This window comes from Gobio gobio, assembly GCF_949357685.1.
Source record: "Gobio gobio genome assembly, chromosome: 7".
Classification (NCBI taxonomy): domain Eukaryota; kingdom Metazoa; phylum Chordata; class Actinopteri; order Cypriniformes; family Gobionidae; genus Gobio; species Gobio gobio.
In genome coordinates this window covers 31,310,242-31,325,659 of record NC_137103.1, presented here as the reverse complement: position 1 = coordinate 31,325,659, position 15,418 = coordinate 31,310,242, and the positions used below count along the sequence as shown (strand labels likewise).

Genomic DNA, 15,418 nt, shown 5'->3' with positions numbered 1-15,418 from the left:
CTGTGGTTTATGTGATTTGTACACTCTCAGCTGTCTTTTCCTCACTTCACTGGCAGCTCTTCATAGAGGAAAACCACATACTTTTGGTGCTTCTATCAGTTATATAGGTCAGATTGTAGATTCACTTATGTTGCAAACATAATTAGATTAGATGCATTTTTTTTTTATTCAATCAAATCTTTTTTGCAACTTTAAACTGTTAATTAAATCAATCAAAGTATGTTACAGTAGGTAAATCCCCCTTGAGGAACCAAATCCTAAATGACCTGCACATTGCCACAATGGTTAAAAAAGAGACATCCTTTTAATATAATTGGTGATCACTGCTCATTTCAACGTTTTAGCAGTCCTGGATTAAATGGAACTATTTATCTTCCCCACCCTGTGCGTGACAGAAGGATTAAACATGGTGATGCTTGTATAGGTTCTGAAATAAACAGCTTTATTCATGATATGATAAATAACTGCCTGTCTAAGTAGGCGGCGTATAATACAAGTTCAATACAAGTACAAAAGCTTGGCATTAAAGACATTGATAATGTTAGAAAAGATTTCTATTTTAAATAAACGCTGTTCTTTTGTGAAGTTTCTATTCATCAAACAATCCTGGAAAAAAAAAAAACATCACAGTTTCCACAAAAATATATAAGCAGCAAAACTATTTTAAACATTGATAATAATAATAAGAAATGTTTTTTGATCACCAAATCAGCATATTAGAATGATTTTTGAAAGTTGAGCATTGCCATCATAGAAATAAATTACTTTTTTAAATATATTAAATTATAAAAGGTTATTTTAAATTGTATTAACATTTCACAATATTACTGTATTTTTGATCAAATAAATGCAGCTTTGGTGAGCATAAGAGACTACTTTTAAAAACTTTTAAGAAATCTTACTGAGCCCAAACCTTTGAATAGTAGTGTATTCGTTTATAATTTTTTTAATTTTATTATTTTGGATTTTTTTTTTAATGAAAATATTTGTACAATATTTATTTTCAGTTGGTCGACCGTGGAGGATCCTGAAGATTTTTTTTATTAATTTATTTTTTTTATATTAGAGTGAATAAACTGAATCCCACCACTGGATAATTTTAATAAAGCAATAGACTGTGCAGCCAACAACCAACCACCCCCCACCTCATAAATTTAGTGATATGACTATTATTGATCTCTACCGCTTAAGCAAAAATCAATGCACTCATTTACTAATGTAGCGTATTGAGGAAAGTACAGTTAATCTAACGGAGTGTTGTGCTTTTTGTTGAGGCTCTTGGTCTTCCAGAGGTTATGAGGATCGGGTGTGTGCTAAGTGCGTTTGTGTGAATGCTAATTACATGGGCTAGCCTGGCTTGACACAACACTGTTGACTTCACACAATGGCTAGAGGCCCCGCCCCCACAATGCACCTGCTGTCCAATCAGAAGCGGGGGTTGTCAGAAGGTTGGGGTCGGTGGTTTCTTCTCTGTTGTTGTGTGTGAGAGAGAGTGAGAGAGAGAGCTGAAATGGAAAATGACTTCTAAGCTTTCTCTTTCCTTTTCCTTTGAAAGTCTCATTCAGGACAGCAGTCTCCGCACACTGACTCAGGGAATCTGTCTGCCTGGCATGTAACGTTGTGTATAAGCTTTCCACTTTACAGACAAAAGGTAAGCCTTATTTGTTTCTTGTATATTTTGAATTTTAATGTCATGTTTGGTCTGAATATTATTTTGTGTGAATTAAGTGTATTTTGTTTGCATTTTATTTGTATTGGATAAGTCTTTTTTTTTTTTATTAACAAGTGAGTTAACATCAGTCACTGTAAATTATAAAGTATAAATTAGTTAGCAGTTAGTCTCTCACAAATGTTTTTTTTTTAGAAGAAGTTACTATGTTAAAATTTGTGATTGTTCGGGTGGCTTCACAGATCACTGAAGCAATCAACAGGCCCCTAAGGTTCTCGAGCCAGTCAGACAGCACCGGCCTCTAGAGCTCATTTACATCACTTCCATTTCACTTCAAAACATTTAATTTCAAAGAATGCGTTTAAATATCAAAGTAGACGACAGTTTTGATCTAAAAGACCAGCATGTTTCAGAATACAATCTTTGCCTTAGAATGAGTGCGTGTTTGTGTGGGTTTATATTCGGCATAAATATGCCACCATAAAGATGCATGCAAATGACCATTTTACGCTCTTCACTCTTAATGAACTGCTTTTAAGTCCCTACATGTCCACTGGCTGGTCTGTGACCTAAAAGCACGTACGTCTGTAGCTGAAAGGCTTCAGACCGCAGGCCCCTGTGTGTGTTTTAACCTCTGGGTCAGTAGAGCTGATTGCTGTTGTGCTGTCAGACATTATATATGTGTGATCTCTCTTTACTCTGTTAGAGACCCTCAGGAGTAGATTGTCACTGCCACAAGATTAATGACACTCATCTGTTTGCTTTTAAAACCATATGCCATCTAGAGATGAAATGGAGCCTGTGGATTTCTGTGTACTAAGCTGTGTGATTTAATGCTGAGAACTTATGTCATGTTAAATAAGAAAGTGAAACTTCTTTTGCCAGGTTCTACAGACCAGACTTAAACCTAGTTCCAGACTAAAGTGCAAGTTTGAGCTGCCTGAAAGCTACTTGCACTGACATATCTTAAAATATGTCAGTATCGTTGTTTAGTCTCAAGATGCACACGTTTATTAAAAGCTACTTAAATGTGCTAATTTAACTAATCCTGGCTTAATCTAAGCCCTGTCTGTGGAACCAGGCCTTCATGTTCCAGATTGAAATACTGTCTCATGGAAATAAGTTGTGAAAACCAATGTCCAGTGCACAGTGAAAATGTCAATGTACGTAACTAAACACTGATGTAAACAAGCACTAGAGCATGTTAATGTGTTCAGCCTTAATGATTAACCTCTGAGGTCAATGTGTCTTACTGCTTCTTAAAATGCCTGCTAGACATTTAAAAAATGTGGGCGGACTTTAGGAAGATGCCGGATGAGGGCTTTAGTCCCTAGTCGTCAGTTATAAGGTCATTATTATGCTGGATTTTGCATTGTAAAAAAAAATGTAGGTACTTGCAACTGAAGTACCAGAGGGCTTTATGCAAATTAACATATTAGTGACTCTGGTGCATTCGGTAAACTGAATAATGCATGAAATGAGTGCAGTTTGGATGATTAGAATTCATAGATTATAGTTCTTCAGAATATGAGCCTTTGCTATAATTAGTGTTAAATCATCCATCACCTACAATTCTGTCCTGTTGTTCTGACATTTGTGCCTTGTCATTATTCTGTTAGAGAAAGAAATGATGATGAATATTATAGAATATGTAGGTTATCTTATAGCTGTAGGCATCAATCTTAGATATTTTTTTAATATAAATTACTTTTGAAACAAATCAAGATGATTGTAGACAATCAATCTACATGCATCATTTACATATAGTTTGTAGTATATAGTATAATTTTCTTTTTAAAGGTCCCCTTCTTCGCGATTCCATTGTTCAAACTTTAGTTAGTGTGTAATGTTGCTGTTAGAGCATAAATAATACCTGTAAAATTATAAAGCTCAAAGTTCAATGCCAAGCGAGACATTTTATTTAACAGAAGTTCCCTTTCAAAGCCTACAGCGAACGGCTGGCTTGGACTACATCCTGGTACTTCCTTCTTTAATTACGTCAGTAGAGCAGTAGAACAGACTAACCTCCGCCCACAAAGAAACGCGAAAAAGGGGGCGCGGTCTTGTTGCTGTCCCATGTGGAGAAGCGGACGGTCGCGTGGAGAAAAGGAACTGTTGCGTTGAGTGTGTTTATCGCCATGTCATCGAGACGCTGTTATTTTCATCCAGGAGTCAAATCACCTTTGTTTGGCTTTCCCAGGGACGCTGTAGAGATTATTGAACGCATACATCTCTCCGTTAAGAGGCGTGACCTTTCCAACGTGCGCTAAGCTGCTGTCAAATTACAACACAGGAACCGCTTTCACGTGCGCTAAGCTGTGGTCGAATCACAGCACAGGAACCGCTTGCACAATCAGAACTCGTTACGTGTTTCTGAAGGAGGGACTTTATAGAACAAGGAAATCACCAGCCGTTTTTAGGACAGTGGAAACAGCGGTATACAGATAAGTAAATAGTGTGAAAAATACTGTGTTTTTTTACACGCGAAACATGAACACGTTATATTGCACACTGTAAACACAATCAAAGCTTCAAAAAAACACGAAGAACGGGACCTTTAAGCTCATCATATTCCAGTCAACATCCATTGGCCTCGTACCATGCAGTTATGGATTCTGTTCATCATGCTTAAAGGGTTAGTTCACCCAAAAATGAAAATTCTGTCCTTAATTACTCACCCTCATGTCGTTCGACACCCGTAAGACCTCCGTTCATCTTCGGAACACAAATGAAGATATTTTAGTTGAAATCCGATGGCTCAGAAAGGCCTCCATTGGCACAATACACTTTACACTCTCAAGACCCATAAAAGGTACTAAAGACATTGTTACAAACTCCATCTCACTACAGTGGTTGTACAATAACTTTATAAAGCGACGAGAATAGTTTTTGTGCGCCAAAAAAAACCCTAAGTAATAAGTAAAACCTAAGTAAAAACCTTGATTTCAAAATAATGCATCATGAAGATTCAAAGCGTTATGAATCAGTGAGTCGATTCAGCGGTTTGAATCGCCAAAGTCACGTGATTTCAGCAGTTTGGCGGTTTGACAAGCGATCCGAATCATGATTTCACTCACTGATTCATAACGCTTCGAAGCGTCATGATGCAGTGTTTTGCAATCGGTCATCACTATATAAGTCGTTATTTAGGTATTTTTGCGCACAAAAACTATTCTCGTCGCTTCATAAAGTTATTGCAGAACCACTGTAGTGAGATGGACTTTGTAACGACGTCTTTAGTACCTTTTATGGGTCTTAAAAGAGTGTAAAGTGCATTGTGTCAATGAAGGCCTTTATGAGCCATCGGATTTCAACTAAAATATCTTAATTTGTGTTCCGAAGATGAACGGAGGTCTTACGGGTGTCGAACAACATGAGGGTAAGTAATTAATGACAGAATTTTCATTTTTGGGTGAACTAACCCTTTAAGCTCTAGAAGCTAATGTGTATTTGCCCAGTCTATGCTAATAATTATAATATTGAGGTGCGTAACCAAATATAAATGAGGACAATTGCGGGAAGTCAAATGTTCAGAGACTTTAACATATCTTTTACCGTTTATTTTAGGTGTCACTATCAGTGTTTTAAACATGGCAGCAGATCTGGCTTTAGTCACTGTTCTTGTCCAGCTTCTTGTTGATTTGGTGGCAAGTGACAACATTGACTTCTACAATCTCATGCCTGCTGTAGAAGGTGAGTGTGTATTTTCAAAAGTTTGGGATGAATACGATTTTTTTTTTAAAGAAATTAATACTTTTATTTAGTAAGGAAATACTGAATATATCAAAAGTGACAGTAAAGACATGTTAGAATATATATATCTATTTAAAAAGAACATATCATGGTTTCCACAAAATTATTAAGCAGCATAACTGTTTTCAACATTGATAAAAGTACGAAATGTTTCTTGAGCACTAAATCAGCATATTATAATGATTTCTGAAGGATTGTGAATTCTGAAAATTGAACATTGCCATCATAAGAATAAATTACTTTTTAAAATATATTAAAATAAATAAATGTTATTTTAAATAGTATTAACATTTCACAGTATTACTGTATTTTAGATGAAATAAATGCAGCTTTGGTGAGCATAAGAGACTGCTTAAAAAAAGAAAATTTAAGAAATCATAAGAGATTTCTTTCAAAACATACCAACCCAAAACATTAACAAGTGATCTGTTAAACAATAATGTAATCATGTTTCTGGACATTCAATTCAATTCGATTCAATTAAAATTTATTTGTATAGCGCTTTTCACAATACACATTGTTTCAAAGTAGCTTTACAGAAAGTGCATTTCATAAATGTACATTGAAAAATGTTAGAAAAAGTTAATCAATCATGTATTAATTTAGGCCATAACAACACTGGCGTTGAGTCGTCTCTTCACAGGCGTTGAGTCGTCTCTTCACAGGCGTTGAGTCGTCTCATCACAGGTGTTGGGGCATCTGAAGTCTCCATGAGAGGCTGGATATAAACTGGAGCTGACAAACTATTTACCTCGGAACTAGTGTCCCGAGATAACAACAGAAAAGCAGATGGGAAATAATTAGCATAGCTGCTGTTAAGAATATTAATGCTTTTGATCAGATTTAACTGTAGTATAAAAGGTAATTATAATGTGAATGCTTGGCTAAAGAGATGCGTCTTTAATCTAGTTTTAAACTGGGACAGCGAGTCTGAACCTCGAACAATATCAGGAAGACTATTGCAAAGTTTAGGAGCTAAATGTGAAAATGCCCTCCCTCCTTTAGTGGACTTAGATATCCTAGGAATGACCAGAAGCCGTGAGTTTAGTGATCTTAAAGAGCGCGATGGATTGTAGGGCGATAGAAGATCCGTTAAATACACTGGAGCTAAACCATTTAGGGCTTTATAGGTCAGTAGCAATACTTTGTAGCTAATTGATACAGAACTTAATAGGTAACCAGTGTAGAGATGATAAAATTGGTGTTATATGATCATATTTTCTTGACCTAGTAAGAACTAGTCCATGCACAAATAAACATGAATGTTATCATAAAGCATAACTTCCAGTGACTTTATAGCTATAACGCTGTGTTCATGTCTGTACAGCCACCCCATATCCCAAGAGTTTCAAGTGCTTCACCTGTGAACAGGCCTCAGACAACTACAGCTGTAACCGCTGGGCAGAAGATGTGTGGTGCCCTCAGAGTGAGTTTACAAAACACAAACCTCTCAGACCTTGCCTCTAGATAAAGATCTAGAGCCAGATTGTTCCGGTATTTTGTAAGGCAATATCCCTTTAAATTCCTAATATCCTGTTCCTTCATTATAGATACCCAGTATTGTATGACAATACATCACTTCAACCATCATGGGAAGACAAGGTTTGTTACCAAAAGATGTGCAGTGCATAAAGAATGCCAGTTAGCCGGCTGTAGACATCACAAAAATACACACCATGTGAGTATCCACATGTCCACTCTTCATTGTACTGAATACATGGCAACACAGTACATTGCATTCGCTTATAAACTGCGATTCTGTCTTGCAGGAGTGTGTATCTTGCTGCGAAGGCATGGTTTGTAACGTAGAGCTGCCGACCAATCACAGTAATGCAGTGTTTGCTCCGAGACGAACCCACAGCTCAGCAGCTCCCACTTTCAAGACCTGGGATTCTGTGATCCTGCTGATCCCGGCTCTCACTGGACTGTTACCATTGTGATCCTCTAGCATATGATGAACAACACTATAAATGGATGAGACAAAGGAGACGTCATCCACATTGGAATATTAATGCGGATGGATGTTTTCATCAAGGTGACTAATATCATGCTGGAGAAAGCTATCTGTTAGCATTCCCATCCATCTCAATGGCAGGATGTTTCTCTGGAAGAACATGATTTGAAATCTGCCGCTCATGGGCTCACAGATGTTTTCGGGATTGATCAGTGACTTATCAGAGAAAATGATCACTAGTGACTATTTGGAGCTGTAATATAAGTCCATTTCACGCTTTTAGGCTCCCTTCAAAAACAGTTGGACATTGGTAAATAATCTATTATAATATAATGAAATATTTGTGACTCGCAAGCATTTTTATTCTGTCAGAAAACACAAAGACCTTTGAATGTCAATCAGTGGAGTGGCATTTTGCAGCCATATGGTGCAGTTACAGCATCAACCAGTAGGGGTTAACTAGCTCGATTGTGCTAACCAGCAAAACTAACTCTTTGATGGATTGAAGGAGACAGCCATGGGTGGAGGAACTGTTTGCACAGGAAAGAGCTGCGTCAGGAAGATCTGTCAATGGAGTACTAGTACTGCTTGACGACTACTGAATAGGACAGAAAATCAGACGGGTAGCAAGATAGCATTTAAAGCAGTGGATTTCACTTATGCTGCCTCGCTGGATTTGCATTGAACAAATTGAAGCTCTCACTGAGCGTTGGACGTCTCTATGTGGGATGGTCCTGTGGCTCTGGTCCCAGATTCTGTCACACAGGCCGAGCACAATGAGAGGACGCGGAATGTGTTGTTCTAGTTTTCTAAACAATGCGAATGTCTCTAAAAGAGATCTTGATTGCTGCATAAATATGTCAAAGCTTTGAGAACAAGGACCTGCATCACATAAAAGCACTAATTATTTAAGTATATGTTGGGTTATTCTGATTTGACTATTGCAAACTAAAGCTTTTTTTTGTCCCAAAAACCGTAAAGAAATAAAAATGTGACCTTATTTAACTAATGTCCATGCACAAATATTCAAATGTTCATTCATTTTGCTACTGCTTTTTCCTTTTTCCTTTTTCCTTACAGTCTTACTTTTTTTCTAAATGCATGTTATTGATTCATCCTTGCATGTTTAAATTTTATTTTTGAATCAAAATCTCATAACTCTTATCTTCCGGTGAAATGCCAGCCTTCTCTCTGGTGACGAATGCCCGAATTCTCCAATCATTTATTCCACTTGAACTCCTCCTTTTCTTACAATCGACTGCAATTTAATTTGATCTAGAGTCAATGCATATTACAATAAATGTAATAAATAGGACATTATTAATATAAGTGAACAAAACTAATTTATATATTTATATGCAAACCTTACCGTGAGGCCGTGTTGCTTTCCACGGCGGTGGAAGTCAGTTATGATAAATAGTCTTGTTTACGTTCATTGGGTTGATTGAGTTTGTTAATGGTTCCTCAATTCTTTAATCTATAACATACCGCTGTGCTTTTTGTGTGCAAGCAGCAGGGCTGCGTTTTTAAAATTCCTTCAACGCTGATCTGTGTACTGTTCTGTCTTTTCACATGAGACGGCCCAGGTTTGAATTTGGAAGAGCGAGCTGAACCTCGAACAGTACAAAAGAGCAACTCCCTCCCAGGAGCTCTGAGAACAATAAAAAACATTCCCAAGAGGATCTCAGTGTGGGACACAAAGCCGTGGACCATTAATATCACTGCTGTCTGGAATAATGAGGGTTTTCCATTCTCCAAACCAAACATGACATATGGCTCTTCCTCTAAAATGGTTGCAGAGGAAATGAGATTTGGTTTCTGTGTAGCTGCTTGACTGACTTATGAAGTTAAAGTGTGTGTGTGTGTGTGTGTGTGTGTGTGTGTGTGTGTGTGTGTGTGTGTGTGTGTGTGTGTGTGTGTGTGTGTGTGTGTGTGTGTGTGTGTGTGTGTGTGTGTGTGTGTGTGTGTGTGTGTGTGTGTGTGTGTGTGTGTGTGTGTGTGTGTGTGTGTGTGTGTGTGTGTGTGTGTGTGTGTGTGTGTGTGTGTGTGTGTGTGTGTGTGTTCCTGCTCCGCTGACTGTCTCGCCGTGTGTGCTGTTTGCTCTGGCTGCTGGCTGTCTTTGTTCTGGTTTTATTAGGCGTAGAGTTGGAGTCTGTCACTTTCAGGCTTTGAAGAGTCGTTCTCCCATTGAGGAAAACAGTATCAGTGCTGCTTCTCTCATCTGCTCTCATCTTGCCTGTGTCTTTAGTATTCAGAACCCAGCATGTGCAAACAAGAAGGCACCGAGCTCATGGCTCTTACCAATCCAGATGCATTACTGTGAGCATGTTAGCCAACCGGAAGGCTTCATGATTAAGTAAAAATATATTTTAATTTATTATGCAGTGGTTTATTATGCAAAGATTGTTGGAAATCTTTTCAAAATCAATTTTAAACCTGGAAAAATATTTTTATTATTATTTTCTATGTAATATATACTGAAAAAATTATAAATGCAACACTTTTGTTTTTGCCCCCATTTTTCATCAGCTGAACTCAAAGAACTAAGACTTTTTCTATGTACACAAAAGGCCTATTTTTCTCAAATATTGTTCACAAATCTGTCTAAATCTGTGTTAGTGAGCACTTCTCCTTTGCCGAGATAATCCATCCACCTCACAGGTGTGGCATATCAAGATGCTGATTTGACAGCATGATTATTGCACATGTGTGCCTTAGGCTGGCCACAATAAAAGGCCACTCTAAAATGTGCAGTATTACTATATATGGGGGGGGGGTCCGAAAACCAGTCAGTATCTGGTGTGACCTCCATTTGCCTCATGCAGTGCAACACATCTCCTTCACATAGAGTTGATCAGGTTGTTGATTGTGACCTGTGGAATGTTGGTCCACTCTTCAATGGCTGTGCAAAGTTGCTGGATATTGGCTGGAACTGGAACACGCTGCCATATACGCCGATCCAGAGCATCCCAAACATGCTCAATGGGTGACATGTTTGGTGAGACCGCTGGCCATGCAAGAACTGGGATGTTTTCAACTTCCAGTAATTGTGTACAGATCCCTGCAGGGGGCCGTGCATTATCATGCTGAACCATGAGGTGATGGTCGTATGAATGGCACAATATTGGGTCTCAGGATCTCATCACGGTATCTCTGTGCACTCAAAATGCCATCAATAAAATGCACCTGTGTTTGTTTGTCTACAACCCCACCGCCACCATTGTTAAATTGCCAAATTATCTTTAACGCCTTTGGAGACGGCTTATGGTAGAGAAATGAACATTCAATTCACGGACAACAGCTCTGGTGGACATTCCTGCAGTCAGCATGCCAATTGCACGCTCCCTCAAAACTCAAAAGCATTGTGCTGTGTGATAAAATTGCACATTTTTGAGTGGCCTTTTATTGCGGCCAGCCTAAATCACTGTGCGATTTATAATAGTCCTTTACAATTGTTCCTTGTCAGACTGTACGAACATGATCCCCGCTGTAAGCCATGTGACACTGTAAGATCTAAGTTGTCATTAATGTCAACATGTGAACATGTCAAACTTACGATCAAAGACTTCAGATTTTAGCCTAGGATCAGATGAATCTTTTAGGATTTGCAAAATTTGTCTCAGATGGCCAAATCGTGGCCAAAATCGCACAGTGTACACCCGGCTTACACTTAGACTTAAAATGATTAATAAATGATTTAAGTAATTAAGAAATATCTCAGATGTTATAATGCATTATTTTAGACCATTAATATGATTAGCAAGTTTGTGATCTCTTTTGGATTTTCTTGCTTCCAAAATTCATACATTTTTAAATCATGCTGGAGAACATGATCATCAGGTTTTTAGAATATTACAAATAAAAGAAAAAAAATTGGGATTTATTTATTTCCTAAACTAATTTTAATTATTCTTTTTCTAATAATGTTCACTCAAATTTGTGGTGCTGATTATCCAATTTATACAACAACAAAAAACAAAATTAGACACCCTTGTATAACATATCGATATTGGCTATCATTAACAATGATATTTAATATATACAGTGCTTTTTCTTATATTTTCCCTGCTATAAAAAGTTGCTACATTTTAAAGTAAGACTTTCAGAACTCAATGGAAAGCCCCCTCATACATTCTTATTAACAAAAAAAAGAAAATTGACATGATTTAATTAATGAATTATTGGATTATCCAGTGATGCGTTTGGTCATAAGAGTGACTGTAAAATGTCGCAACAGTCATTTACTGAATGGCATTTGATACACTCAAACAAGGAGCAACCTTCATTCCTGCTCTTGTTTTTTTATAGTGGCGCCACGTGAATTTGTGTTTCATTGAAGTCTGGTGATTGATGTCTCCTCACACAGGCATCTTCAATAATTGTGTTCTTCTAGTTAAGGAAGTTGACTCGTGAATGGCTGTCGCACATGATCTTGAGAAACCAATAACTCCTTATCTGAATAACATAGAGCTTTTATAATCCTTATTCTATTTTTTAATACAAAAAAAAAATGCATCTGTCTTTGTTTTTTCTGAAAAGGTCTGGCATAAATCTGGAAGTATAGCTCTGCAAGTATCCGGCCATTACCACTTGGCAGCTGCTCTACATCTTTAGCTGTTGATAATGAAATAAAAAAAAATAAAAAGAAAGAAACAAAAATGCAATGAGAAGGCTTTCCCTACAGCAAGGGCTCTTGACAAACCAGAAATTTCCATTGAACACAAATACCCTCTTTGGACAACCCTTCTGTGGTAATCCCAAAACAACACTGGCTGCATTTGATCATTGGATCGGACCTGTCCTGTAATCCCAATGAGTCACCCGGCTGTATTGTCCTCTTGTGTATATGCTGTGTGACGGCCAGCGGAGCTTAACATTCCACTTCAAGGGCAGAGATCACTGCACTAATTGGCAGCCGACAGTGTTTCCAGAGAGATTTTGTTCTCCGTAAGGATCTGACCTCTCAGAAACCTGGTTGAACCAGACCTCAAAGACAGCTCTGTATCCTCAGTGGCACTTTGTCATAGGAGGATAAAAATACCAATGGCTGAGAAGTTATTTTGACGGATTGCAGATCAGTGGCCCTCATTGTTTATTGCTTGTGACCTTTTAAATGAACAAGAATACATTGAATTAGCACACGTGTTTGTTAATTTATAAAGTGTAAATTCTTAAACTGATTGTAAAAATCAGTAGTATAACATGGACGAAAGAAGAAAAACGAAGAAAAATTTAGGGAGCTGCATGCAGAGGCGGCATTTTTGGTCAAAGGCACATTCCCAATTTGAAGATTATTACAAAAGGTAGGCGACTTCATTAAAATGTCTTCTAAAGCAGGGCCGTAACCACCATAGGCATTGAGAGGGACAAGTTCCCTAAATCCCTTTTAATCCTTTAATTGTTTAATTGCTTTAAATAAAAAGACCAACCTCTCATCCCCTCCTCTCAAAAAAAAACCTTTGGTCCCCCCGAATGTTCAAGACATGGTTACGGCCTTGTTCTAAAGGTGTGGTCACATTTACTGATGTCTAGCAAATTTGGGCAAAATCGATTTAATTCAACAGGAATCCTAGCAATCTGCAGATTTTGCAATGATTTCAATTTGGTCATGGATGTTTACCATGTTGACCAGCAGAAAGCTGTTTGGTTTGAAAGTGACTTCTGTTTGAGTGGTGCTTCATACATCACTACACTGTTGGCAATAGACAATGGTCTTTTCTGCCCAAATAATTGGTTGAAATTTTGCCTAATCCCAGCAAGCAATAGCTGTCATTTCACCGTCTCAGTTAACTATAGCCCCAATATAGTCCGGCTATGACTAACCCACTTATAGCCAAAAATAACCTTGAATTTGGTTGCATGTGGTTTTTGCCAAAATAACTTTTTGCCAATGAGATATGATATTCCATCATGTAAGCAAAGTCAACAGTGATTACAAGGTGTTTGGTTTCATTTCTTTGACTAGACGTCTTTTACATTTTCACTGACAGCCCAAATGTTGCCTTGTTTTGGCCTAGATGTCAGGGTTGTGTTTGGACAGCTATTAGACATGTTTTAAATGCAAAATTGCTTGCTGGGATGTGACCGCACCTATAATAAGACACCTAGTTCTAGCCAAATTATTGTATAAGCAGCATTATATCCTTCATGAAGAAGTCAATTCCAGAATGCATTGTGTTGACCTCAGCAAAAAAAAAAAAAAAAACTCCCAAGAAGGTGGACAGAATGAGACTAACCCACATTATAAACTATAACATCCAAGAACAAATAAATGCCTGTGCACAAACTGAAAGTAAAGATTCAAACCTCTTTTACAATGCTGACGGGCAGCTGACGAAAGAGGACAGATGTATCTTACTCTGTGATCTTTAAGCGCATGTGAAGAGCAGTTTCTGTGAAGTCTGAAGACTTGCTGAGATCTTACACCCCCTGCATTGCCAACAAACCTTTCAACATGAAGAAAAAATAACTTAGGGCTGATGGAAAGTACATACTTGGCCTCTGCTGACCCTCTCTCGCCAAACATTTAAGGACCAGAAATAGAATTTGGGTGCAGATTGTTGCTGCGTAACATCTAATTGAATTTAAGCATATTCAACAACTAATCTTAAACTAATTTTTGTGGGTGTGTGTGGAAGGGGGGGGGGGGGGTAAACACTAGATTCAGATGAAGCCTAAGAACCTAAAATTCAGCTAAATGTTTAATTATCCCTAACACATTCATTGTCCCTAAACTCATTCAACATTCATTCTAAAGACTTCACCCAAAATGAAACTTCACTCATTGGTTTTCGTGGTCAAAGCAAGCACATTTGAGCTTCTGTTTACCATATTTGATTAGCTCTATGTGCGCTTGTGAATAAAAGCCTAAATTAATCCTGTCCATCCTATAAAGCATATATAATTATCTTCATAAGACTTGGATTACACCACTAAATACATATGGATTTTACAATCTCTTACTTAAAGGAACTGTATGTAAGAAATGTATTTCAAATAATCATAAAATCGCCCTGATATGTCTCTAGACATTAAGAAATCATGTTCATTTCAAATACTTATATCACTGACAACAGTAGTCCGGCCAGGATATTGTCATTTTAAAAGTGAAGTTGCAGCCCTCAACTGATGTTGATGTTGACATGTTGTGTTTTGGCCTGAAGCGCCACCCTCCACCTGTCTACCAATCACGAAGTCAGTGTTTCAGCATCCGGGTTGCCAGCTCTGCTCTAGTTACCACAGCTGCAGCTACAAACTTTTTGGATAAAACTTTACGAAACCTAAAAGACTTCGTTATGAATCAGAAAAACGTTGTGACAATGAAAAAAAAAAACTTGCTGTGTAGGACTCGTCACTTCCCATTGGAAGCTTCTTGTAGCAGCCTACGTTCCTGCTGGATCCTGCAGCCTATCTGGCAACCTCGAGTCAGGGGGCAGGGGGAGAGGGGATACACCTCTCTACAGTAATTTGAAAGTGATTGCAGTACCAGTTTTGGCCACAATCTTACATACATTTCCTTTAACTTTTTAAAGCTTGAAAATGTTGAATACATAGACTTTCAATTGATCACCAAAAAAAGAAAATAAAACATCTCTGAAGTTCTGAAGATGAATGAAAGACTGGATTGGAATTACAGGTGCATCTCAATACATTAGAATGTCGTGGAAAAAGTTCATTTATTTCAGTAATTCAACTTAAGAGGTGAAACTAATATATTACATAGACTCATTGCATGCAAAGTGAGATTTTTCAAGCCTTTATTTGTTATAATTTTGATGATTATGGCTTACAGCTTATAAAACCGCCAAAATCTAAATCTCAGAAAATTCGAATATTACAAAAAAAAAGGATTTTACATACAGAAATGTCAGCCCTCTGAGAAGTATAATCATGCATATGTACTCAGTACTTGGTTTGGGCCCTTTTTGCATGAATGACTGCCTCAATGTGGCGTGGCATGAATGCTATCAGCCTGTGGCACTGCTGAGGTGTTATGGAAGACCAGGTGCTTCCATAGCGGCCTTCAGCTCGTCTGCATTGTT

General features: G+C 37.7%; 1 protein-coding gene across 2 annotated transcripts; it reads left to right on the top strand.

Annotated features, from left to right (window-relative positions):
* Positions 1-1,472: 1,472 nt before the first annotated feature.
* Positions 1,473-8,922, top strand: lypd6b (LY6/PLAUR domain containing 6B). Of its 2 annotated transcripts, none has more exons than XM_079821979.1 (5): positions 1,473-1,651; positions 5,237-5,362; positions 6,750-6,848; positions 6,973-7,100; positions 7,192-8,922. In XM_079821979.1, the coding sequence occupies exons 2-5, from the start codon at positions 5,260-5,262 to the stop codon at positions 7,360-7,362; spliced, it is 501 nt and encodes a 166-aa protein (XP_079678105.1). In that variant the 5' UTR covers positions 1,473-1,651; positions 5,237-5,259; the 3' UTR covers positions 7,363-8,922. The 2 variants fall into 2 exon arrangements, with proteins under 2 accessions (XP_079678105.1, XP_079678106.1); XM_079821980.1 differs by having other exon boundaries at positions 1,479-1,651; positions 3,870-5,362.
* Positions 8,923-15,418: the final 6,496 nt, after the last annotated feature.